The sequence below is a fragment of the Melitaea cinxia genome, chromosome 16 (assembly GCF_905220565.1).
Source record: "Melitaea cinxia chromosome 16, ilMelCinx1.1, whole genome shotgun sequence".
Lineage (NCBI taxonomy): Eukaryota > Metazoa > Arthropoda > Insecta > Lepidoptera > Nymphalidae > Melitaea > Melitaea cinxia.
In genome coordinates, this window is record NC_059409.1 from 8,362,030 (window position 1) to 8,388,349 (window position 26,320).

A 26,320-nucleotide genomic window follows, 5' to 3' on the forward strand; every position below is an offset into this window, starting at 1 on the left:
GTTTTAAAACATAATTACGTGACGTGTGATAGAAAAAGAGACAGAATGCTATTATGTCTTCGTTGCACAGTACTCCAAGCGATCGTCATGCCCCTGGTGGCCATTAAACCGACGTACCCACTACTGACGTTGCCCGACCCGTGTATAAGACTGTAGTTATAGCGGTCTGTAAATGCTTAGTTATGACGTCATATATCTGCTGTTATAAGGGTTTTAATCGTTTCGAAGTGTAATATTTAAAAGACGATTAAATATTAAATATGATTGTTTCAACATTTGTAAAAATAACATTTATTTTAGTTAGAGTAGGCCTACAATAACAACAACTACAAATACAAAACCGTTTTTCAAAATCAGTCTTCAACCTTATTAAACATACTAGTTAACCGGTAGTTAAATTTGTGTGATTGTTTTAACTTAATATACAAGTTCAAAGTAATAAAATCAAAAGGGGAGATGAATAAAAGTCTCAAATTTTAATGAATATAAGGTTTAACTATGGGTACATAAACATTTATAAACACAAATATAACACTACACATTACTGAAATGTGACGATAGATAAATATTGTTAACGTAGAAGCCTTCCCTTAAGTAAGAAATCGATTTAAGTTTTTTTTAGTTTTTACTTCGATTACGAATTTTATTGATAAATAAAATTCATTACAATTAAACCCCTTGCACTCAATGTCCCGTAGAAGGATGTGACAAAGGTGTGCATGAAAACAAAAACACAAACACCCAGAATCCAGATTACAGCTAGAATTTTATTCGGATATCGAAATTTCGGTTACGGTTACGAAGCTTCATAACATCCCTAAAAAAGTTGACAAATGTCACACATCGCTTATTTTGACAAATAGGCTGTATGGATTATAGTCCTTTGCCTTTCCCTATTGGGGATAAATTTTAAAACAACAACATTATTTTGACAAAATAGAAGTTTAAATTATTGTTTACTAACAAAGCAAAGAGTATATAAGTTTAACAAAGTTTTTAAAGGTGGAAAAAAGTAGCTTTATGTACAAATTTGCAATTGAAACAATTCGTGTGTATATATTTGGCATGTCAGCATCTCACCGTTTGATTTATATATCAAAAGGAAACAAATTGGCAATATTATGTAAACATTTAATTGTTTGGTATCTTTAAATGTTTTGATCGAACAGCGTGACATCATAACCACGAGCATTTCGAGTTTCCTGCGTCCCTAGTTACTTTGTACTTCTTAACAATGGAACGTGCACGTCTCTCATCTTATAGTTGCGTGAATCTAATATATTTTATATTTTTTATGAGTTATACTAATGCCTTAACACCACAATGTAGAAATGAAAAAGGAGAACCGGTGGATTGGTAAGAATACTATTGTTCAAAAGTCTGTTATTTTTAAATATCTTATGCTGGAAAGCATTTTGTCATTAAATTCTAATTAATGTTAAAATTTTAAGTGAGTTATTTATTCCATAATGTGACAAAATATATCATAAATATTATTTTTAAACTCTCATTATTCATAACAAGTCGTGTTCTAACATACGATTACTGAAATATTATTTATATTAGTTACAATCAATAAAGTATTACTCATGTTTGTTTCTTTGTTACAAATAAATATTTTTATCTTTACCTTTACCTAATTATTCTATTAAGTTCTTAGTCTCTAGCTAGTTCTAAGTGATTTACTAAAATTAGAAAAAGATATTTAAAAATATATTAAAAAAAAAATTACAATTATAAAGGCCATCCAAAAATGGTTCACACAAATACCACGATTTCTTGACCCCTCCATACACATATTTTGCAATTTTAAAATTATAAAATATTATTTATTAAATTGCGAAACATCAGTTGTGACATTATTTTTGTTTCCATTCAAATTATTTTCGAATAAAATCAACATTAATGCAACACAGATATTAAAAATAATTTATTTTAATACTAATAATTATATGTATTATATTTTAATATGTGATACCACAAAATTTTGGACCCCTACTCACCCATTGTCACACAAATTCACTCTTCATAACCCCGCCTCCGTTATTATGAATGGCCACTAAGGAATGTATTTGATAACTTAATACCATCTTTTTTTACTTTATTGATTTATTTTTTGTTTTCTTTTTTTATCCTGACAACAATGATCTTAAAATAATGTTTCTATTTTGTGCAATCAATAAAAATCTATGATAGTACATACATAATTGTGATTAATTTTTACTAAATACAAGATGTTCTTTTGTTTTGTTTTAATATAATAATTTTTTAAATTAGGTACTTTATAAGCTCATACTTATTTCAGGTTCTATGTCTATAAACTACCAAGAGAAAAAAATCATTTGAACCCACTAGTGCGACGAGGTGTTGCATATATGCACCTTACTCCATCAAAACTCAGAGGAGGTTGGATTATGTCTGATTTATCTATTGGAGATCCACGGTCAATGGTTGGGAGAACATTAGCTCCACTGTACCAGGTACTTTGAAAATGTTTTGATTACATAGTATTCAATGTATAGTGTATTTTAATTTATTTTTCAAAAAAGGAAGATGTTACTCAATGCGGCCGTATATATATATATATATATATATATATATATATATATATATATATATATATATATATATACTAGCTGTGCCCGCGGCTTCGCCCGCGTTGAAATTAGTTTGTCACAAAGTTTTCCCGGCAAACTTCCAGTGAAACTCTCATCAAAATCGGCTTAGCCGTTTCGTAAACCTTCCTCTTGCCAATGGTGGAGCCCTCTTTCCAATGGTGAAACCGCATGAAAATCCGTGCAGTCGATTTTGAGCGAATCGATCACATACACTTTTGGGGACTTGATTTTATAATACACTAACTGTTGCCCGCGACTACGTTCGCGTGGTTATGATGTTCGCGCATATCTATGCATTACTGTTAAGATGTTTAACGCAAATTATTTTTTTATTTAAGTCAATCGTTCAAGTTGAAATCAATCAGTTGAAATGCTTATCAAAAACTGAGTAACTTTTTAAAAAGCACAATTTAGTATAATTTAATAGTTATTTTTATAAAACCTCTCTATACACCACATTTTTAGTTTTATTTTCAGGCTGTATATGTTTCATACAAACTATCAATTCCAATTAAATCCCCTTAGCGGTGGAATATCGTAAAATCCGTTCTTAGCGGACGTCTGCTAACTATAATCTACCTCCCTGCCAAATTTTATCTTTGTCCAACCTGGATGGATAGACCATCCAGTGGTTTTTGAGTTCTCGTGATGAGTGAGTTAGTGACCTTTCTCTTTTATATATATAGATTACGATGCATTATTTGGACACCTCCTCACCATCTATAGAGCATATACTTACTTCAAAAACATAAGACTTTCATTCAAACTTCCGACCCCCGTTTTATCCCCTTAGGGGTCGATTTTCGTAAAATTAGTTCTTAGCGGATGTTTACACCCCATAAGGAACCTACCTGCCAAATTTCAAGTTTGTAGCTGTTATAGTTTCGCAGGTTTCGTGATGAGTGAGTCAACCTACCATCCTCCGTTTTTACTCCAAAAGAGAGTTGATTTCTATAGATACATTATTTGGTCACCTTTCTATCATCTATAGAGCATACATTTTAAATTTCAAGTCTCTTACTTCAAAAACATAGGACTTTCATACAAACTTCCAACCTCCGTTTTAGCCCTTTAAGGGTCGAGTTTCATAAAATCAACTCTTAGCGAATATTTACGCCTTATAAGGTACCTACTTGCCAAATTTCAAGTTTGTAGCTGTTATAGTTTCGAAGATTTTGTAATGAGGGAGTCAACCTACCATTCCCCGTTTTAACCCCAAAAAGGAGTTGATTTCTAAAGATACATTATTTGGACACCTTCTCACTATCTAAAGAAAGTACATTTTAAATTTCAAGTCTCTTACTTCAAAAACATAGGACTTTCATACAAACTTCCAACCCCCGTTTTACCCCCTTAGGGGTTGAATTTCGTAAAACCCATTCTTAGCAAATGTTTACGCCCTAAAAGGAGCCTATCTGCCAAATTTCAAATTTGTAGGTGTTATAGTTCCGGAGATTTCGTGATGAGGGAGTCAACCTATCATCCCCCGTTTTAACCCCAAAAGGAAGTTGCTTTCTAAAGATACATTATTTGGACACCTTCTCACCATCTAAAGAGCGAACATTTTAAATTTCAAGTCTCTTACTTCAAAAACATGGGACTTTCACACAAACTTCCAAACCCCGTTTTACCCCCTTAGGGGTCGAGTTTCGTAAAATCCGTTCTTATCGAATGTCTACAACCTATAAGGAGCTTACCTGCTAAATTTCAAGTTTGTAGCTATTATAGTTTCGGAGATTTCGCGATGAGTGAGTCAGCGTACCATCCCCCGTTTTAACCCCAAAAGAGGGTTGATTTCTAAAGATATGTTATTTGGACACTTTTTCACCATCTATAGAGCTTACATTTTAAATTTCAAGTCTCTTACTTCAAAAACATAGGACTTTCATACAAACTTTCAACCCCCGATTTACCCCCTTAGGGGTCGATTTTCATAAAATCCGTTCTTATCGAATGTCTACAACCTATAAGGAGCTTACCTGCTAAATTTCAAGTTTGTAGCTATTATAGTTTCGGAGATTTCGCGATGAGTGAGTCAGCGTACCATCCCCCGTTTTAACCCCAAAAGAGGGTTGATTTCTAAAGATATGTTATTTGGACACTTTTTCACCATCTATAGAGCTTACATTTTAAATTTCAAGTCTCTTACTTCAAAAACATATGACTTTCATACAAACTTTCAACCCCCGATTTACCCCCTTAGGGGTCGATTTTCATAAAATCCGTTCTTAGCAGATGCCTACGTCCTATAAGGAGCCTACTTGCCAAATTTCAAGTTTGTAGGTGTTATAGTTTCGGAGATTTCGTGATGAGTGAGTGACCTTTCGCTTTTATATATATTATAGACTATATATATATACTATATATTTTTTTTAAATGTAAGTTCGGGGATAACTTCGTCGTTTATGAACCGATTTTGATAATTCTTTTTTGTTGGAAAGCAGATATCCTAAGTGTGGTATTGTGATAAAGAAACTAGGATCTGATGATGAGATCCCAGAGAAATCGAGGGAAACCCTCGAAAATCCGCATAACTTTTTACTGGGTGTACCGTTTTCTATGATTTTTAATTTAAGGGCGTCCCCTATCCGAATTACCTCGCGCGTTTCAACTCGCTTGACCCCCCCTTCACCGCTCTTCACCTGACAATTTTTACTAGATCGTTCAATAAGTCCCGAGACTAACCTGGAAATGGCGCATATATTAAAAACTCTTTTGATTTTTAAAAAGTACTGGCTATCAATACAAGAATATGTGTCAAATTTTTAAAAATGGAACAATAAAATTATTGATTTTGAAACATTTATGTGACACTACGGTTGTAATTTCGATACAATGGAAAAAAACGAGTTTCGCGTGTTGATAAAACATTGTTTTTTAATGGGAAAAAATACCGTTGAAGCATAGCAATGGCTTATAAAATGTTATGCAGGATCAGCTCCCTCTAAAGCAACCATTTGTCGGTGGTATGCCGACTTCAAACGCGGTCGCATGGACACCAATGATAGGGAACGCTCAGGTCGTCCAAATGAAGCAGTGACTCAACAAAATATTAACCAAGTCCTCAAAATCGTATTGGAAGATCGGAAGGTAAAAGTGCGAGAGATAGCCGAGATAGTGAAGATTTCAGCTGGTAGTGTTTTCACTATTTTACATAAAAATTTGGCCATGAAAAAGCTTTTTTCTAAGTGGGTGCCGCGTTTGCTTACAACTAATCAAAAGGAACAACGTATCAATGATTCAGAGCGATGTTTGGCGCTGATGAATCATAATAAAAAGGATTTTTTACGTCGGTATGTAACAATGGATGAAACCTGGATATACCATTTCGGCCATCGGCCGGTAAGGTTATGGCGTCTATATTTTGGGATGCGCATGGAATACTTTTCATCGACTACCTTGAAAAGGGGCAAAATATAAATAGTGACTATTACATGTGCTTATTGGAGCGATTGAAGTACGAAATTGCGGATAAACGGCCTCACATGAACAAAAAGAAAGTGGTGTTTCACCAGGACAACGCGCCTTGTCACAAGTCCGTGAGAACGATAGCCAAAATTAACGAATTGGGCGTCGAATTGCTTCCTCATCCCCCTTATTCGCCAGACTTGGCCCCCAGCGATTACTGGCTGTTTGCAGACCTCAAAAAAATGCTTCAGGGTAAGAAATTTGACTCAAATAGTGAAGTTATCGCAGCAACGGAGGCTTATTTTGAAGCCAAAGACAAATCGTTCTACACACATCGGATAGAAAAGTTAGAAAAGCGTTGGAAGGACTGTATCGCTCTTGGAGGAGACTATGTTGATGAATAAAAATTAATTTTATAAAAAAGACCTTTTTTTAGTACTTAGTATCGGGACTTATTGAACCACGTGTTACGTATTTAAGCACGTGAGGTAAACTATCGACATCTAGCGGATTTGTTGCGTATTTTTACAACGCGCAGTCATCAATCGATTTTATAGACCGAGAGTTGACAACGCAAACACAGATTACCTGAAAATACCTGGCTGTTTTTGTTGGTAGTAATTTAATTACTAGAGATGTGCGAATTATAGACTAGCCGACTAGTCGGTTGTAAAGAGACCAACTGTCAGCGGGTCGAATACATAAAAAAATCCTACTCTTTTTAACCAACTTCAAAAAAGGAGAAGGTCACTCAATTCGACCATATATGTAGATTTTATTTATATATATATTTTTATGTGTGTTCGGTGTTAACTTCGTTGTTTTGATAATTCTTTTTTTGTTTGAAAGGAGATATCCTAAGTGTGGTACTATGATAAGGAAACCAGGATCTTATGATGGGATCCCAGAGAAATGGAGGGAAACCCTCAAAAATCCGCATAACTTTTTACTGGGTGTACCGATTTTTATGGTTTTTTATTTAATCGAAAGCCGACGTTTATTTGATTACAACTTTTGGAGTCATCTTTGATAATGCGTATTTACTTTACTATTTTTTCGTCTACCTACCTTGTATTACTTGTCGATGTAATTGAAGTCGGTTCTTTTTCGTTTGCCAGCAAACACAATTATTATTAACCACTTTCATATTATCGCTGTCCTCAGTTGTGTGTTATTTAGTTGGTTTTAGATTTTTAACCAAAATGTCGGCCAAAATGGTACATGGTAAAATTTTAGCTTATGTTGTACCTAAAAGTGATATATGTACCAATATTTTAATTGTTCAAAAAAATAAAAAATGTAAGAAATGTTTGTATTCAATGCTGACATAACAATTATATACTATTAATAGTATGTACTTTTTAGTCTACGGGGTAATATAATGGTATATTATGGCTAAAGTGTTTTGTAACATGATTACTTTGACGGCATTGTTACTGTATATTTTACAATCAACTTTTTTTTAAATTAAATTGTAGTTTTAGATGATTTTAATTATCTAAACCAAATAATTAACTGAGATATTTTTATCACAATATTGTATTAACTTTCAGAATCTTAAATTTTTAACTGTAGCTTGATAAAGAATAATCATCATTTGAAAATTATAATTATTTTATTTAAATTAGTTTTGAGGGTAACATTAAAGTTCAATGAACATATGACATAAAACTCGTCCATAAACTCTTTGTGATATCAACCTCCTTATTTTGTTTTAGGACAAAAATATAATATCCGTTGTGTACAATGATCAGCCTCCAGCAACAGAACATCAACCTGATATTTTGCAATCAGTTGCTGAAATGTATTCAAAAAGTAAAAAAGGTAATAGCAAAAATTATATTGTATATCTTATGTAGGTATATTATATTATATAGCTTAGGTAGATATTTCCTAATGACGAAATTTAATTATAAAACTTGAAATTATAGGTAAGGTACCTATAGACCTTTTTCTTCATGTAGAATAAAATCTTTAATATTAAGAATAATATATATATATACAGAAAAATATGTAAATACAGTTATAATATTTATTTCAATGATTTCCTTTTTGCACCAGGAAACGTTTTCATTCGAGCAGATTATAGGCTATAAAGTATCATGCCACTCATATGAGTCATAGGAATGCGTCATAGATATCGTAATGGTCAACATATAACCACACAAAGTATTCGTTAATTAATAATATGTTATTACAGTACAAATGAAGCAAGCAGGCGTAAAAAAGTTCAAAAAGTTTAAGCTGGGCGATAAGTATTATGATGACTATGATTTAGCTGAAATGTGTAAAATGCATTCAAAGTTTATGAAGAATAGAGTAGAGAAAGGTCACACAAAGGGAGTTGTTTTAGGAGATAAATTCACAGCTCTGTGGCTGGTACATTCTGTTCCCAGATTTCCTCCTATTCCAGATAGTAAGTATAGAAAATATTGAGTTTGAAGCACAATATCATAAATATTTTCTAATTTTCTAATCTTTGATGGTACAGACATCAGTAAGAGTACCATCATACCCTTAAGTGATAATATCCCGTTTATTTACATTGTATTATTTTAATGACGTCCTATCTTAGTATAGATTTTAAAACTTATGAATGAAACAAATTTAATTTTTATTTGCAATATATATTTCATTTCTATTCTATAATCAACACTGATTATTAATAGTTAGTAAAAAGGATATCAAAGTCAAAACCACCACCAAATTTTACTGAGTACTTTCCACGCCCTATTGTAGTTCTTGAGGATTAAACCTCAATAAATATTTTTAAATTGTTCTTTAAAATATACTTAAGTCATTTAAATTCGTGTATTTATTTCCAGTGAATGGCTTAAACGTAAGCTCATATAGCTACCCAAGTACAGGTACGAAGTATGGCCAGACTTTTCTTTGTGTGTCAGTTCCTACATCGACTCTCAATCAAATTGGAACACAATTGAAATACAACGAGCCTCTTATAGTACACAGCCACATACCACAGGAATTTGATAGCGAGCTGCCTAATTTGGTAGATGTTATACGAAATAAGACCGTTGATACCGGTCCTTGGTAAGTTTGATAATAATAAAATGATAATATGAATTACTAGTTTTAAAAAACAGCCTCATCTAGCTCATTTTAATCATTTGTTAAATAGCTGTTATTAAAAAAAATAACAAATAGATTTTTTTGATAGATATTTTATGATTTTTGAAAAATCATAGATATTTGCTTTGTTTATATCAGCACGCAAGCTAATATAATAGCTTTTGTTCACAAACAAGAAAAAAAAAATAACTTCAATTTACAATTACAAGTATAAGTACTGTGTACATTGTTAGGGATGACTCAAAAATTAATCAACCGATTTTACTCAAATTTAAAAATAAAAAAGATTCATCATAATCGGTACATCCAGTAAAAACTTATTCGAGTAACACATAAAAAATACAATCGAAGTGAGAAACTCCTCCTTAAATCATAATTGTCATGTAGCAGAAGGTTTGGTGCTTAATCCACCACGCTGCTCCACTGCGGGTTGGCGGATTAAAATAAAAAGCGAAATATAAATATGTTTCGTTAAAGGTACCACATAGAAAGTTTTGAAACTTTGGTCGGTCGGAAGTTTCTTTCGTTTGCTAAAAGCGCGATGTTCAACGACGATTTGTACAGCGGCCTTGTCGCAGAAGTGTTGCAGTCAGATTTATTAGTCGAGTCTTGGACTAACGGTCCTGGGACTTTGGACTCGGAGTGTACCCGAAATTTCCAGTGAGTATTTTACATTTATAATATATTAAAATTATAGTTCTTAGTAATTTAGGAACACCTGTAAAAAAGTAGGCAATTATCTAGATACCGATGTTAACTTTATTAATTTTGTATTTGTTGTTGTACTACTTGTTGGTGTTGACTTATGAATAAATAAATAAATAATAGTTCTTATATAATTAATGATATAATTGTGTTTACTGGCAAACGCAAAGAAAATATAACATAAGTAGATGAAAAAGTAGTGAAGTAAATACACATTATTAGAGATTAGGTACTCTAAAAGTGCTCGTCTGATCTCGATCAAATTTAAATAGGTGACCAGGACAAGCGCCAGACTTAGATTTAAAAAAAAATCATCAAAATCGGCACACCGAGTAAATAAGTCATGGGGTAACACACATAAAAAATACAGTCGATTTGAGGACCTCACATATTGAAGTCGGTTAAAATATATTCAGGCTGTCCGAACTGAAGGTGTTTCTTTAGTTTTCTGATCTCCGACTTAGTTAATAAATAATAAAACTGAAATTTTCATGCAGAGCATTAGTATCTACTTCTATTATAGGAATTTTTGGAAAGTTTTGCCGTGGAGTATAACGAGACGACGCGTTGGCGCAACAGTCTCAGCATTGGTTTGTGGCTGTTGCGCTGGCGGTTGCGGGTTCCATCCCCGGACATGACAAACATTTGTATTGGCCATACAGATGTTTGCCGTGGTCTAGTTGTTTGTGCAGTCTTTGTGGAGAGACCCACCGTGCCTCGGAGAGCACGTTAAGCCGTCGGTTCCGGTTGTTATTATGTACTCATAATAGGGAATATCTGCCAACCCGCATTGGTGCAGCGTGGTGGATTAAGCTCTAGTCCTTTTCCTACATGGCGAAAGAAGCCTATGCCCAGCAGTGCGATATTACAGGCTGAAGGGAAAACTATATGAACTTTCTATGCTAATTATAAGGTACATTCTATTGGAACAAACTAGAGGAACAAATGGAAGCATCTTCTAAAATGCTGTTTTTCGTTTGCTAAAAAAAATTTGAAGAACTTATTCAACTTTTCATTCCTTTAAGGTATTAAAAAAATATTTAAAAATGTTTATAATTAATATAATATAATTTATGTCTTTTATTTTCAATTTTGAAAAATGAAACTTTTGCCAAGTTAGACGAACATATTTATCAAAGTCATTAGTCTTGCAAGATGATTTTTTGAATGCTAACACGTTTATTGCTTAAAAACGAAAAATTTATCTTTGAAATTTTAATTCTACTCACAATTCAGTCTGTAATGACCCACTTCTGGGCGCTTCATTTTCCTTGAAGTAGAAGGAGGCCTAGCTTCACTGCTTCACTGCAGGTTGGTTCCTAATCTAATTCTACTATTAAATTGAAAATAATCATATTATTATATATTTCAAATCCAGAGTACGCAACATAGAGCGTCTCAAGTTCTCGATCGCGAAGATGTCGTTCACATCTCACAGCGACCACTCCAAGTGGACGGTGGCTGTGGCGCACAAAATGCACAACAGCCAGGACGCCAAAGTGGCCGACTACTGGGTCTGTGTGGGCGATATTAACCGAGCGGTAAGTTTTTGAAGTCATAACTTCTTTTTTTTTTACATCCACGGGCTTTTGAACCCATGTCCTTTTTTATTATAAAAACATGCAATTTTTTTTTTTATTTCTTTTTAATTTCAAAGTAGGCGTTAGAAGTCATAGTCATAACTTCTTATGGGAGGGTAAACCGCTTCGTTACGTAACGCGTTACGGCGCCGTCTGTCTAGCTTCCTTTTTTCTCACGCATACGGCAGTGGTAGGCAGTCTCCTTCTCTCTCACTCTAATCTACAGCGCTAGCCGTATTTCGAACAGACGCTTCCCCCTCTCTACTTTAAGCTATCACGTTTCTTTATACATGGTCGTCTATTATCAACTTGATTTTTTAAGAAACTTTTAAGCCCCTACTACCCCCTTCGTAATATGTGTTGAGGTTTTACTACCCCCCCCCCCCTCTTCTACCTAAATATCACGTGTATTTTTTTGTGCTTAATACTGTATATTAAAATTTTCAAAATATTATCTACAGCTGTTATGAGTTACACGCATACTGCTTCAGAAATTATAACAGTTAATACCGTTGTCAGGTATAAGCCTTTTTCAGTACATTTCTTTGTTATAGACTTTTTATAGGCATCTAATTTATTAACTAGTCAATTTATTATTAATACAATAATTATTTAATTTGTACGATTTTATTTTTGTGTTACCCGCACATTAGGTAATTCTAAACATTCTAATAATTATTTATTTAATATATTAAAAAATCCACGAAGAACACTTTCTTACTCAACTGAAAACGTTATTAATTTTACCTCCATAATTACTGTTATTATGTATTTTAAATAAATGCTGAAATGTTTGGGCATTCATGGAAATTAAATAATTTTAACAATATAAATATATACAAAATATTTAAATATTAATAATTTCAACAATATAAATAATACGACTTCGTTATTCCAGTTACCACAAGAATCTCGTGGCGGTGGAACGGTGTGTACTTCGGGTCCAATATTATGGGGAAACTTTGCACATCTCATCGAGTCTGTTCAAACTTGTAACTGAATTAGGAGATACATTATTATTAAGGTTACTTTTAGAAAACTGTGATGTATAGGTTAGGATATTTGACACATAATTATGAATAATGATTACTTTAATAATAAGAGTAATTGTTATGGTAACTACTGTTATGTTATTTGTAACGTTACTAAATATTTTGATAAATTTCTAAATATTTATGCTTTAGAAGAATGGGGTATTATTTATGACTAGGGATAATTGTGACTACTATTTTGTAGTTACATAATGCTACTAAATGTGTATGCCAAACTTTTACAGATCTGCGAATAAAAATTTTAAAACTATCTTTATTCATATACATACTCGTATATTTTTCAATATAAAAATCAGTGTGCTAATATTGTAAATAGTTTTTCATTATAAGTTAATTTTTATATCGAAAGTTTCTCTAATTTTTGTACACTATAAAAAATTGTAAGAATTTATAATATGCTCAACTTAAATATTCATAAGAACAAAACCAATATTTGTAAGATATGCAATAAATTTATTTTAAACTCACTGAATTTGTTTTTATTTACATTAATTTTCAGTATTTGATTTTAGTTTTATCGTTGCAATAAAATTGTTAGTCCTTGTTTTATTTTTGAGAATCATGAATGATTTTGCTGAAATTTTCTTACTTGTTTTGTCTGCAATAGATTACTGTCTTTTATTGAAACTAGTACACGCAAATGTGCGTTGTAGAGATAACAAGATTGTTCCACTGGAATAGTAATTGTAACGTTACAAGTTGACACATGAAATATTTATTTATAAATTCATACGGAAATAAAATATAATAAAAAAATAAAATTATTAGTACCAATATTTTCAGAATAGATTTCAAAATAAATGAAAGAATCCAATTAGATGATCACTATAAATTTAAAATTATTTCAGGTGGTACGTACACAAACCGTGGCCAGATACAGCACTGTTCTTCGACTTAATTTTTTCATTTGTCACTCTCAGACTCCTCAGAGATGGGGAACCTTTTGATAAATAGTTAACCTCCGACTCGATGTTGCAACATACTCTAGCACGTATTATTTGGGGTAAAATTTATTTATATTTTTAGATAACGAGGTTATGATGCACCTGGGTTTGTAGGCGTCCATGGGCTACGGTAACGGTTCGCCATCAGGTGGACCGCACGAAGGCTTGTTTGCCACATTTGGACGTTGTCGGTGTTTTTTACTTAAATATGTTGAAATCTAAATTAAGTAGGTTACGTAGGTACGTTAGGTACGTATCGATAAAATAAATAAACTTTTCAGTGTACGCAGTATGGAACACATAACTGGAGAGTGTACTTTACCTACATTAACACTGAAACAGACGAAATGAGATTCGCAGTGAGCACAGCGGCGCATTGGTGGCAACTAGGTCGAGGTCCTCCTCGGTATTGGGCGTGCCGCGTGTGATAGTGATATTGATAGTTATATTGATAATGATGATTCTTTAAACGGCGGTTATTTGCTATGCGTTGAAAACTATTTCAAAGTAAAAGAACCTATGTGTAAAAATTTAAAAAATATTTAAACTTTTTTTATTAGTTCCATTAATTTCATCATCAAATATATACACACATACGTAGTCTGGCCATAAATACTGTTACACATTACAGTTAAAAATAAACAAAATATTACATTTAAATTTGGAATCTGTCATTTTTATATGATTGTTTTCTCATTTTCGCGCCAATGCATAGTAAAAATAGTTTTGTGATATTAAAATGGAGTGAGGTGATAAAGAGAACACAATCGCTATGATTGCATTACACAAAGTAGGTATGGAGCTAAATACAATTTTTAAAACTCGAAGAACGAGAAAGAATTCAAAGAAATCCTATCCGAAAGCAAAATATTTAATTTCGGTAGATGAAGATAGCACCTAGAACTTGAATGACTTAGGTCTTGCATAAAAAAGAATACGGTGGTAAAATCAAAACAACTACTTAAACGGTACACAAGCAAAGCAAGAAAAGGGATGTCACAGAAAAATTCTGTTTACGAAGATTTTTTTTGCAATCTTTTTATATCAAAAGACAAGTCCTGACTCACTCATCAACGCCCAGTCCAAACCCTTGGACCTAAAAACTGATATTTTGCACAGAGTTTCCCTTACAAGGGATAAGGAATGATATTTCGAAATTCAACCCCTAAAGGGGTAATATGGTGGTTAAAAATTTGTATGGCGCAACAATATTTAATAGATATTTCAATTCGAAACTTCATAGGAGTACTCCCAATATAAATAAGCAAATAAATCTTTCGTGATTTTGCGAAAATCAACCCCTTCTGGGGTGAAATGGGGTAAATAAACTTAATAATCGACATAGGTGACGTTATTTATGTTTTTTGGGACGTTGATTGCAAAAATGGCAGTTATTTCGAAGTCAAAGACGACGGACATGACATAAAATTAATTAAATTGTTTCCAAATACAAAGTCTTAACCCTTAGGTAGGTTTCCTGCACGAGCGAAGCCGCGTGCAAGAGCTAGTTGAGCAATATTTTATCAAATAAAATGACCGTATTTATGCTCAAAGCTCTAAAGAAGCTTCCCAATTAGTCAACAGAGTACAACGTGGGCATTATCCAGTTTCAGTGATGGTTTGGTGGGGTTTTGGTTATGAAGGAGTGACTGAGTCATATTTTTGTGAAAAAGGTATCAGAATATCGGCACAAGTGTCTCAAGATACCATTATTGAGAAGGAAGTTAAGTCCCTTGATGACACCAACACAAATAACCAAGAAAGGTCCTTTTAGTAAGACTCGGGGCGGGGTCATAAAGCTCGATCCACCCAATCTTGATTAGAAACCGAAGTGCCGGACTTCATCAGACCTGAAATCTGGCCGTCATCTAGTCCCGGCCTTAATCTGCTGGATTATGATTTATGGTCAGTTTTAGAGAGTATTGCTTGCTCTAAATGCCACGATAATTTGGAGTTCCTAAAACAATCCATAGGATTGGCAGTGAAGAATTTTCCCAAAGAAAGACCACTTCACTGGTTTTATACTATCATCTGGTATCACTGTAAAAGTAATAAATGTTTCGTGCAATAATTTTTTTTTTTTTTTGTAACAATATTTATAGCAAGACTATTTATTATGTATATAACATACACACACAGTCGTCTATTCACATGGTAAGTCACATAATGCTAGTGTTATAGGTAACTGTCGGTTGATATAGTTAGATATTTTATTATCTATAAATTCATATAAACAATACTTCTATATAAAATACAATAAAATGGTAGGAAAGTCAAAACTGTACATTAAATATTTTTTTGAAAGAATACTTGGGGTGTGATCTACATTCGATACCGAAGCCAAAACTATAGTTTTTAGGATTTTTTTTTGTCTGTTTGTCTGTATGTATGTCCGGGATAAACTCAAAAAATACTGCATGGATTTACTTCAAATTTGGCACGAATATTATTAAGAAGTCGGGTCAACATATAGGCTACAAATTATCACGCTATCACCTACGGGGAACGAACAGTGAACCTTTATTTCTTCAACGCATTCTGTAACAACATGTAATCTAACGATGCATATTTGAATGTTGTTGTTATTATGTTAGTAATCATGTCATAAGCTGGCTTCACACTATAAATAAAGATATTCTGTAGTATATTTAGTATCAGCATTGCATCCGTGCGAAGCCGGGGCGGGTCGCTAGTATATAAATAAGTACATATGTATCATACCCAGATTCGCGGCGGGAATCGAACCCACAACCCCCGAAGCAGAAAGCAGTGTCTCTGCAAACTGCGCCAACGGGCTATTCAATATGTTTAAATAAAAGACCGAGTAAAAGTTAAAGTTTATTTGAAATAGGTATGTAGACAATATATTTTTAAAGATTTTTAGGCATTGCTTATAGGTAAATGAAACAAGTTTTTATTCAGAATTTTTTAATACAACATAAACAATATTTACATCGGTGTTCTACGTTGTTCAATATGTTGATAGTTAACACTATCAACTGTTACAATCGCACTCACTGTCAAACTATCTACGCTAAGTTATGAAACCTTACTCATAGTACTCCGACTCATATGTGACTTAAATGGCTTCACTGGATTAACAGACAATGTAATTTCCATAAAAACCAAACGTAGATAATTGGCACTGCGAATTATAAAAATCGATAAAATAAAATAATAAAACTCGTATTGTGACATCATCACTCTCGTAAGGTCGCATGGTACGGACAGTTTAATCCATTTGTAATTTTGAATATTTTCAAATTAAGTGAGCACCAAACATTTGGCACAACTCATCTACTATCCCGTGTCGTCGAAGGGATAAGCAGGTCGTGATAAAATCTAGAAGTAGATTAAGTATAGTAAATTAATTGTATAGTACCTATAGCAAACGAAATTAATGATATAATATAATGTTATAAATGTGCAATAGTGCTTTAATAATTGTGATATAACTTTGTATATTTAAAAAGTTCTTTGGATAAAAATAACAATATTATAGTTTCGTGTAAAAAAGGCAGTTATAATTAAAGCGTCCCTCGATTAGTAGGATTAATAATATAATATAATTATTAATGATCTTAAAAATAAAAAAAAATCTGCCTATGAAAGAATTTTATAAAATCGAATCAATACAGAACTAATCTAATTAACGTATCTATTTACATGATTAGTATAATTTTAAATGAAAAAAAAATGACTTGATAAGTTAGAGAATCGATAGATATTTTGGAAAATTCCATTTGATTCAATATGAAGTAGACAATAATAATTAATGAGCAACTCTTAGAGAGGGCATCCTCGTAAACCAGGAGTCTTGTTTTATCTTCAAGTAATAGGAGTCGCGGGGCGAAGGGCTAGTTAGGGCTTCCTCCAGGACCTTTAATGCACTGGTCGGGAGCACCTTAGCGCTGTACTCCGCCGCTTCTCCGGGCATGGTGACTGCGCAAGTAGCAGTGGATGAGCTGACTTCGGAACTTGGGGTCTCTGGTCGACTGTAAATAGATATTTAATTTACCATTTAGAAAATCCATTTCTATGTTAAATATATCAAAATATAAATACTTATTATTATGTTTTTTAAATAACTTAGCAAAAAAGGCAATGCAAAATATATGCTTATTATTTATAGTTAATTGCATATGCGTTATTATTAGTTATGATTGTTATGATTTGCAAAATCTAATATATAAAATTCTCGTGTCGCGGTGTTTGTAGTTAAACTCCTCCGAAACGGCTTGACCGATTCTCATGAAATTTTCTGTGCATATCGGGTAGGTCTGAGATTGAACAACATCTATTTTTCATAACCCTAAGTTGTAGGGGGGGGGGGGGATTAAGGGCGTTAATAAGATATATGGCAAAATAACGTTTGCAGGGTCAGCTAGCAAATAAATAAAAGTGTCATCAATATTAAAGACCTTTTCTTTCCAACGTGAAAAAATAGATACGTAAATACCCTTTACGTAATGATATTGTTTACTCATCTACTGTAATGGATGTGTCTAGTGTAAATAGTATCTACTGCTGTTTCACTAGAAATAGATAACATTTTGCGGTTATCATTGTTTCTCTCACCAACATTGATAGGATAGGTATCTCAAAACGTGACTTCGATAAGGGGCTGTCCATTAATCACGTGAGTTCGAAAGGAGAAAGGGGTTCGGAAGAAAATCACGAAATATCAAAAGTGGGGGCTGTAATGAGACATCACGTGTATTTATTTTTCGTTGAACGCGCGATTTCTAAACAGCAACAAACACCCCGCAAGCTTAGTGTTTGTCTAGAAATTCGCATCAAGGTTTATTTTTTTTTATTTTGGAAACAAACAGTATTCCAGCAATATACATAATGACAAACACAATAGTATAATTCAATCAAAAACAGTTTCGGATATTAAAAAAGAACATATAACAAAGTTAAGAAGAGATGCTTAACATTAACAGTTCCATAGTAAATACTTAAAAACATTATTACAAATTCATTAATAGCCAGGGAAAAAAAGTAAGCAATAAAGGAAGATGCCTAATTACATATCTGTCTGTTTAAGGATAAATATTCTAAATTTTTCGAAATTGGTTATGTTTAGCCTAAAATCCCACCACATATTATCAAGGTGGGGTAGGTGGCTAAAAAGTCACTAGTAACTTTAATGTTTCTGTGGTGACTATGGCGGTCAGAGTTCCTGGATAGGATCGTGGGCAGGGTCGGAAATGCGTTTGTGGTGCTTCTAGTGGTGCAAACGTCAATAGCTACGGTAATCGTTTACCTTCAGATGAGCTGTACGCTGGTTTGCTGACTTAGTTGTATAAAAAAAAAATACCTCGAAGGCTGGCTCGGAAGAGTGAGCTGCACGGGCGGCGCGTATATCTCGGCAGCGGAGAGGTCGGGCGCGTGGAGCAACACGACGTGCAGGCGGCGCGCGCGGAGCGACGCCCGCAGCGCGCGCGCCGCGCCCCACGTGCCCCACCGCACCGCCGCCGCGCCCGCACTGCCCTCGCCCGTGTCGTTCTCCGACCGGGATAGACTTTCGCAAGCGGTGTCTGATGTTAGCCCTGCAACAATCAATTTACGTTACATTTTTTTTTTCTTTCAGAAGAAGTCAGGCTTGACATTTGGCTGGGCGATCGAACTGAAAAAAATGTGATACTAAAACCCTAAGAAAAATATATAACGGAAGTGACGTAATATCAGTCACACAACTGTATAATATGACGTTTGTAAAACTAAAATATCACTAGTAAACTTTTTTTAAAATTATTTATGTAATTTTATACTGTGGACAAAAATAAATAAAGACATGTTTTTTATTTCACTTAATAGTTTGAATTATTATTATTGTTATTATTATTATTATTATTTTGTTTGATTTATTTTATTTTACGGTATTTGTTATTTTCTAAAATACTAAATTTCCTAAATACTTTTATGTACTAAATTAAAAACCAATCAACAAAATTAAAAAAAAAATCAAGAACTAGAAAATATATATAAAATTCAACATTATTTTTTTTCAAATTGTTTTGCTTCTATACTATCTGAACGAACATCGTTCCTACCTGGTGTCCCATGACACCACATATTTTTATATTACATACTTGAATGGCCAACAAGCGTACGGTCTACCTGATGGAAAGCGGTTATCGTAGCCTATAGACATCCACGACACCACACGCATCGCAAACGCGATGCAAACTCTACCCCTGACCCTCACCACCTACCCCTGATACTCACCACAGGAACTCTCAACAAGAATAGAAAAGAAGGAGGTACAATAAGACTACTTATTAGGGCCTGTTTCGCCTCAATTAATAAACTACAAGTTTTAGATTCACAGGTAGTATACATATAATAATATCCCATTCGACGGTGAAAAGATTAATCTTATATATAAAATTCTCGTGTCACAATGTTAGTTAAAATACTCCTCCAAAACGGACCGATTTTTTACAAAATTTTGTGTGCATATCGGGTAGGTCTAAGAATAAGCCAACATCTATTTTTCATACCCCTAAGTTATAAAGGGGAGAGGATTAAGGGGGTTAATAATATATATGGCAAAACAAAGTTTGCTGGGTCAGCTGGTATATTATAATCTTTAATGTGGTTAATCTTTAATACCGTCGTAAGTGAAATAGCTTGTGTTAGTGGAAACAGGATTTTAGGTTTACAAAAATTATCAAGCTTTTAATGTTGTAGACAAGTACTTAAAAAAAGTTTAATGTTCGTTTCGAGCTTTCTATCATTTTTGTTCCTTCCTTATCTTTTAGCAGTAATTACCTACTGATACCAGTTCTCTGTATGTGCATTTCGATGATGCAAATTTATAAATTGTTTTACTACGTAACATATAGTTAGTTTATAATGATAGTATATAATATCGCAAAAAGATGTAAATTTACTACGACAATTTACAAACAGTTGATTGTTAAAATAATAACTGATTATAAATAATATCTTAAATATTTTTTTATTTGTTTTTTTGTATCATCATTTTCATCATAATTTCAGCCTTCTGCAGTCAACTGCTGGACATAGGCCTCGACAAGTTCACAATTCATGTGTGTCGCCCATAGTCATATCTTTTTGTAAATATATTTAAAATTGGATATTAGTAAGTAAGAATTATAGAAACAATAAAAATAAAAACGAGTGTGCTTTAGACCACACGACTGAAGTAAAACGAAAACGTACCTAACTCTCTCTCTCTTTCTATCTGCAATAACTTATATATCCTTCGCAACTTTCGTTCGCCTCGCCCGATCATACTTTTCGTAACGCTCTCGTCACTTATTCACCAGTTTATTTCCCAAGACAAGCGTGTGTAAATAAGTTTTACTTCAAAAATGAATATTAACCGATATAAAACAGTCGTCCAGCATAAGGGTGGTCGGAAGCAGCGGCGGCGAGCATCGGCGAGAATGTCCTGGCGACGCGTAGCGCTCCAAGAACGTTGCTACGTAGCGCGCTCTCCCAGCAAGCAGCACCACCACGCCCGCTGCTCCCCGCCGTGTTTATTACTGCCCATACTCCTGAACAGAAGAAAAATACAGAGAAAAATATAGGCTGTAAAGCTTGTTCAGAGAAGGGGTTATTCTTATTATGTAGGTAACGTATTACGTTCGAAATGAACACAAGACTTCTTCCTTTTTAGGTTTTATATATTTGTAAGCTACTTAGCTCATAATTTTATATTATCGAACTTTATTTGAGGTCAAGGCTCACTACGTGAATGGAATTTAGATATTAGAATTTAAATCTCAACGGTCAACGAGGATAGTAAAGGTAAAGATTATAAGAAATTGTAAAAGAGAAGTTGTGCATTTTTAGTTCGGCTTATTGCTTGACTAGATGTTGATATTTTATCTATGAAGCCTAAAGTTTATCACATTCGTTTAATATTTCAGTCTGAATAGACTACATTGGAACATAACTTTTGTTGGTTATCCTAAAGTCATACAAAAAAATATTTCACCTGTACAATATTGGTAAATAACATACTTAGACATAATTATATACCTATAGACACAACACACATTTATCGTTAAAGCTTCCATGTTGAGGAAGTTCTATAAAATAATATTTTATCGACTGTTTTATCGACTGAGTGAAGAAGCATCACAAGCTCATTGCCGACCCTACCCCTAATCCCCCGAGGAAGTCTGGTCATCTTTCTCACCACAGGAACACAACACTGCTTGAAAGCATATTATTTAGCTGTGATCTTCTGTAAGTTCGAGGTACTTCCCCAGTAGGGCTGTTCCAGATTTTGAGCAGGATATTTCCTACTGTGCCTTACCTTAGTTTACTCGTTAAGTCATATTTTATCATTTTAGTAGTTGCTTTATTATTCCAACAAAAACAAGCAAATTCAATTTCAGTTAAATCGTAAATTAAATATGATGCTGAGGCCACTTTGTCTAAATTTGTGTTTAATTTGGATGTATGCAGTAAAATTCATAATATTACGCACGTTGATATACTTGAGTTGAGAGGCTATAAAAAATGGATGGAAACGAAATATTTAGATTCGTACAATTTTTTTTAAACGACTGCTGTTGCCTTTGCTATAAATGAATATAACGCAAGACACAAATTATTATATATTTGTACATATGTACAAATAAACATAGCACTAAGTATTAAATTTTTTTTAACGTAGGTAAAACTACACAGGTGAGTAGTTATATTATAATCAAACAAGTGACATCTATCGGCTATCACAAACACTATTTACTTGACATTTAAATCAAGTAACTAAAAACTTTCGTCCTTTTATGCTTAGTCACCGTGTACTTACGTAGCTCCGCGTAGTCTCGATAGATGGCACTTATCTTCCACGTAGTGAAGTGTATAATTAATAAATCATATGAGGTTTAAAATAATATTCAACGATGGAATATAAAATTTTAATATTTAATTTATATTTTTTTCTTATATTAATATTATATAATTACTAGTTTTTATTTTATATACCTTATTTTTACAATTATTTATTGAGCACTGCTGGTGTAGTGGTATCATGCAAGATTCCCATTCTTGCGACCCGGGTTCGATTCCCGGGCAGTGCAGTATGTTTTTTATGTCTAACAATATTTTTCTTTTTATGTATTAACAAATATAGGAAAATTAAGTTTTTCAAGTTTATGTTTGTTATTAACGGTGGCTGTAGTGTATAAAATCTTGTACAAGCTTTAAATGTCAAATGGACGTAGACAGGGACAGGAGTATTCATAGCAGTTTTTTTTTTTTTAAACGGTGGAGTTTCTTGCCGATGCTTCTCTGCAGCATCTACAGTCCGAATCGTTAGTAGCTATAATTTTACCTATAATTAATGAATTAAAGCTAATATAATTTTTATTTTGAAAATGACGACTCAAAAGTGCCTTTGAAGCCTACTCACAAACAATAAAGTACTTATTGATTTGGTTTTGAGTCTTGTTTTTGGCCTACTGGAGTACGGAACTCTAAAACAACATAACAAAAAAATATATATATTACCGTGTTCACCAGCCGGTAAATGCTGTGCTGTTGCCCTAGCCGCTTCTTCTAATAAATCCTCTCTCGCCACATCCAGCTCCAACGTCGCCAGTCTTGGTGGTGGCTGATCTTCAGGAGTGGAAGCCACATGAGCGTGTAGCCATGATTCGGCCAAACGAGCACCCAGTCCACCCTGACGACAGCCGGCTATAACCCGCCATCCTTTACCGCTTAGGTAGGTTGCTATCTGTATGAGTAAAATTATAAATATTTTTTTTTGTTCTGGTTATGGGAGCTACATAAATTTCTTATGGTAGAAATTTATAGATATTGGTTCAAAAAGGAGGATAGATTTGACATTATGGATGACACTAATGGATATAAAATAAATAAATAAATAAATAACACTTAACATTACTAATAAGTATGGTAAAGAGTTTATAATTTTGGGGTAAAAAAAGTTTCATATAGAAACACTAAAATCATCATACCTGAAGTCCAAGAGCAGAGTCTACGGAAGTAACAAGAACAGTTTTAGCACTGTCAACGGGAAGCACTTCTGCCACCCGTACCTTTCGCAGCAAATAAAGGAGCAACGCGCCAACGATGGAGCAGAGTGCAGCTAGCTGCAACCCCAGGGACAACCACGTGAGGGGGTCCATCTTACAATGAGTGCATTGTTTGAATTGTTAGCTGAAAAAGAAAAAATCACTTTAGTCTTTAGTAGTTTAGTAGTAAAGGATCAATGGATTTATGTAGTAGATATTCATAACTTCATTGAATAAATATTATTGACGGAAAATAAATAGTCTCTTTTCAACTGTTTATTTATATCGCAGATACGAATTTTGTAACTACTATTAAGTATATTTTGTAAGTAAAAAATAAACGACGACGCGTTGACGCTACGGTCACAGCACTGGTTGGTGGCTGTTGCGCTGGTGGTTACGGTTTCGATTCACTCACATGACAACAATTGTATTGGCCATGCAGATGTTTGCCATGTTCTGGGTGTTTGTACAGTCCTTGTGGGTCTCCTCACCGTGCCTTGAAGAGCACGTTAAGCTGTCAGTCCCGGCTGTTATCATTTATACCTGTTAGCGATCGTTACTCATAGTAGGGAATATATCCGCCAGCCCACGTTTCAGCAGCGTGGTGGATTAAACTCTGATCTTCCTCCTACATGGGGAAAGAGGCCTATGTCCAGCAGTGGGATACTACAGGCTGAAGCGTAAAAATAAAATGTTATAATCTTGTTGACAAGAAAGATATGTGAATTTTGGATGCACTCTAAGTTTATATTTTTCGTACGAAAGCGTTCTAAGTATATATTTTTAGTACGAAATCTAAAGGTCATCCATGTTAAAAATTACCTAAACGTCGACGTCCAAAAATCGATTATGTTTGGAATTACAAAGACTGCTTAGTAAAAAATAAATAATTTACGATATGGTTAACAATATATTGTTAGCCCAACAATACTTAATAAAAAAATCGTATCGTATCATAGCTTATATAAAGCTTATATAAAGTACAAATATTCTACGTTATATGTCAAATATGAATTCAGCTAAAAATACGTTCTAGTGTACATATATTCAAACCCTATATATTAAACCCATATTCAAACCCTCAGCAGCTAATACATACTTATATGGTGTAATAGTAACATTCCTCGTGCTCTAGTTCAAGTTCCATTGTTCAATTTAAGCGTTCATTGATTGTTTGTCAACAGCGGTGTTAAGTTTGATGTAATTTAGTAAACAATTCGCATAAAGGCCGTATTGTATTTGTGACGTTAAAGAATTGTTTTTCAGACAATGAAGTTCTCATGTGCCATGCAAAATTAATTTGGTAGACGTTAGCTTCGTCTTTTTGTATTATATCAAAAATTAATTATTGTCGTAACACTTTTTTGTATAAGAAATTATAACAATAACACATCATTATAATAATAAAGAGATTGTTAGGCGTTTTACATCAGGGAAATCGATAAAGACAAACGCTCATAATCAGATTAGAAACTTGAATGGTCACAAATTTGCCGTAAGCAGGAATCAGGAACACACACTATAAAAACTCACACATGTATAATAATATCATTATTGAAGTCTATAATAGTTCGCTTTTAATAATCGTGTTTTGATGGAATTCGTTACAAATTGATAATTTAGGGTGGGAGGTAAATATTAAAACTAAGTCCACTTTTTCACGGTTCCGCTTGAAATTAAACTAGTTTATAAGAGGCTATTTTAAATAGACACAAGGTGCCAAATTTCTGTCCTCCTTTTACATATTCCTAAGAGTTATCAGTTTAATTTTCTGTGGCGTATTTGTTAACATTAGTGTCGCAAACACTAAACATATTGAAATATTTATTATTTATTAGTAGCATCAACGGTGGCTTTCTATTCTTGTTTTACGGAATAAGCAACCTTAAACTGCTCGTTAGAATTTTGTGTAGGTACCTATATATTTATTTTATCATCACTTGAACATAAATTTCTTATTTCTTTGCGATTTCAACAAGTTAATGAATAGTAAAATGATTATTTTTGAATCGCACCTGATTTAGTTTAAAGTATTGTTTAATGTGTTTTAAACAAAGATGTTATTTTAGAAACACAATATAGAAAAATTATTTAAGTTGAAAATAAAGATGATATGTAGAAGATTTGATTTATTTATTGGATTTATGGCTGTTTGTTGAGCCAGTGAAGAACTGTCGATTTCGCCAATGACTTGTAGATAGTTTAGAGAATAGAAATAAGTTTTATCAGTGTGCTCAAGTTAGCATAGCGTCTTGAATTTTGAAAACAGACCAAACAGACCAACTTATTTTTAAACCTTAAAAAAAACAGGAGCAGCGTTTAAGTTAGACGTTAATTACGTCATGTTAATAATATTAATTATTTGACTAAAAATGTCGGTGATTTGAACTGAGCCTAGTAGGTAGTCTGATATTTTTTTCACTCAACGGCGCCCAATAGGATTTCCTCATGTGTCTTGGGGGTCCAGAATCACACACAATACTTAAGCACAAACGTCCAGACCACGACAATACAAGTGTCGCTAATACAAGTGCTGACACCGTACTCTTCTTCTGACCCTATTATATAAGGTGAATAGGTTAATGATCTAGAAAATATTTTTAGAAGCAACCCCTCATTTCGAATATTTTGTGCATTGTTTGTTAACTTTTTCATTTATAATTGAAAATAAAACACACAAAAAAAACTCGTATAATTTATTACTTTAATTAATTTACTTACATTCAACTTGAAGCGTTTCGGGATAAAACTTAAATACTCAAGAAATAGCGACTTTTGTTGGAAATTATTAACTTGCTTAAGTTGGTAACCGTGCCGTATTTCGTAACAGTAACTATACTTGTAAAGTTTAGCAAAATATAAAACAAAAGTAAGTATGAGTATCACTTTTGC

The 26,320-nt window shown here is 33.3% G+C and overlaps 2 protein-coding genes and 1 non-coding gene across 3 annotated transcripts; 2 read left to right on the forward strand and 1 right to left on the reverse strand.

Annotated features, from left to right (window-relative positions):
- The first annotated feature begins 991 nt into the window (after positions 1–991).
- LOC123660790 (deoxyribonuclease-2-alpha) lies at positions 992–12,920 on the forward strand. Its single transcript, XM_045595827.1, has 8 exons — positions 992–1,356; positions 2,306–2,480; positions 7,745–7,850; positions 8,227–8,442; positions 8,852–9,077; positions 9,594–9,776; positions 11,200–11,362; positions 12,300–12,920. Exons 1-8 carry the CDS (start codon positions 1,235–1,237, stop codon positions 12,399–12,401), a joined length of 1,293 nt encoding a protein of 430 aa, XP_045451783.1. The 5' UTR covers positions 992–1,234; the 3' UTR covers positions 12,402–12,920.
- A 3,302-nt stretch (positions 12,921–16,222) lies between these two features.
- LOC123660782 lies at positions 16,223–23,539 on the reverse strand. Its single transcript, XM_045595817.1, has 5 exons — positions 23,369–23,539; positions 22,899–23,124; positions 20,756–20,929; positions 18,721–18,952; positions 16,223–17,392 (listed from the first exon to the last, which is right to left on the reverse strand). Exons 1-5 carry the CDS (start codon positions 23,537–23,539, stop codon positions 17,170–17,172), a joined length of 1,026 nt encoding a protein of 341 aa, XP_045451773.1. The 3' UTR covers positions 16,223–17,169.
- Positions 22,398–22,468, forward strand: Trnag-ccc. The gene has a single exon. It is a non-coding gene; the product is annotated as a tRNA-Gly (tRNA).
- Positions 23,540–26,320: the final 2,781 nt, after the last annotated feature.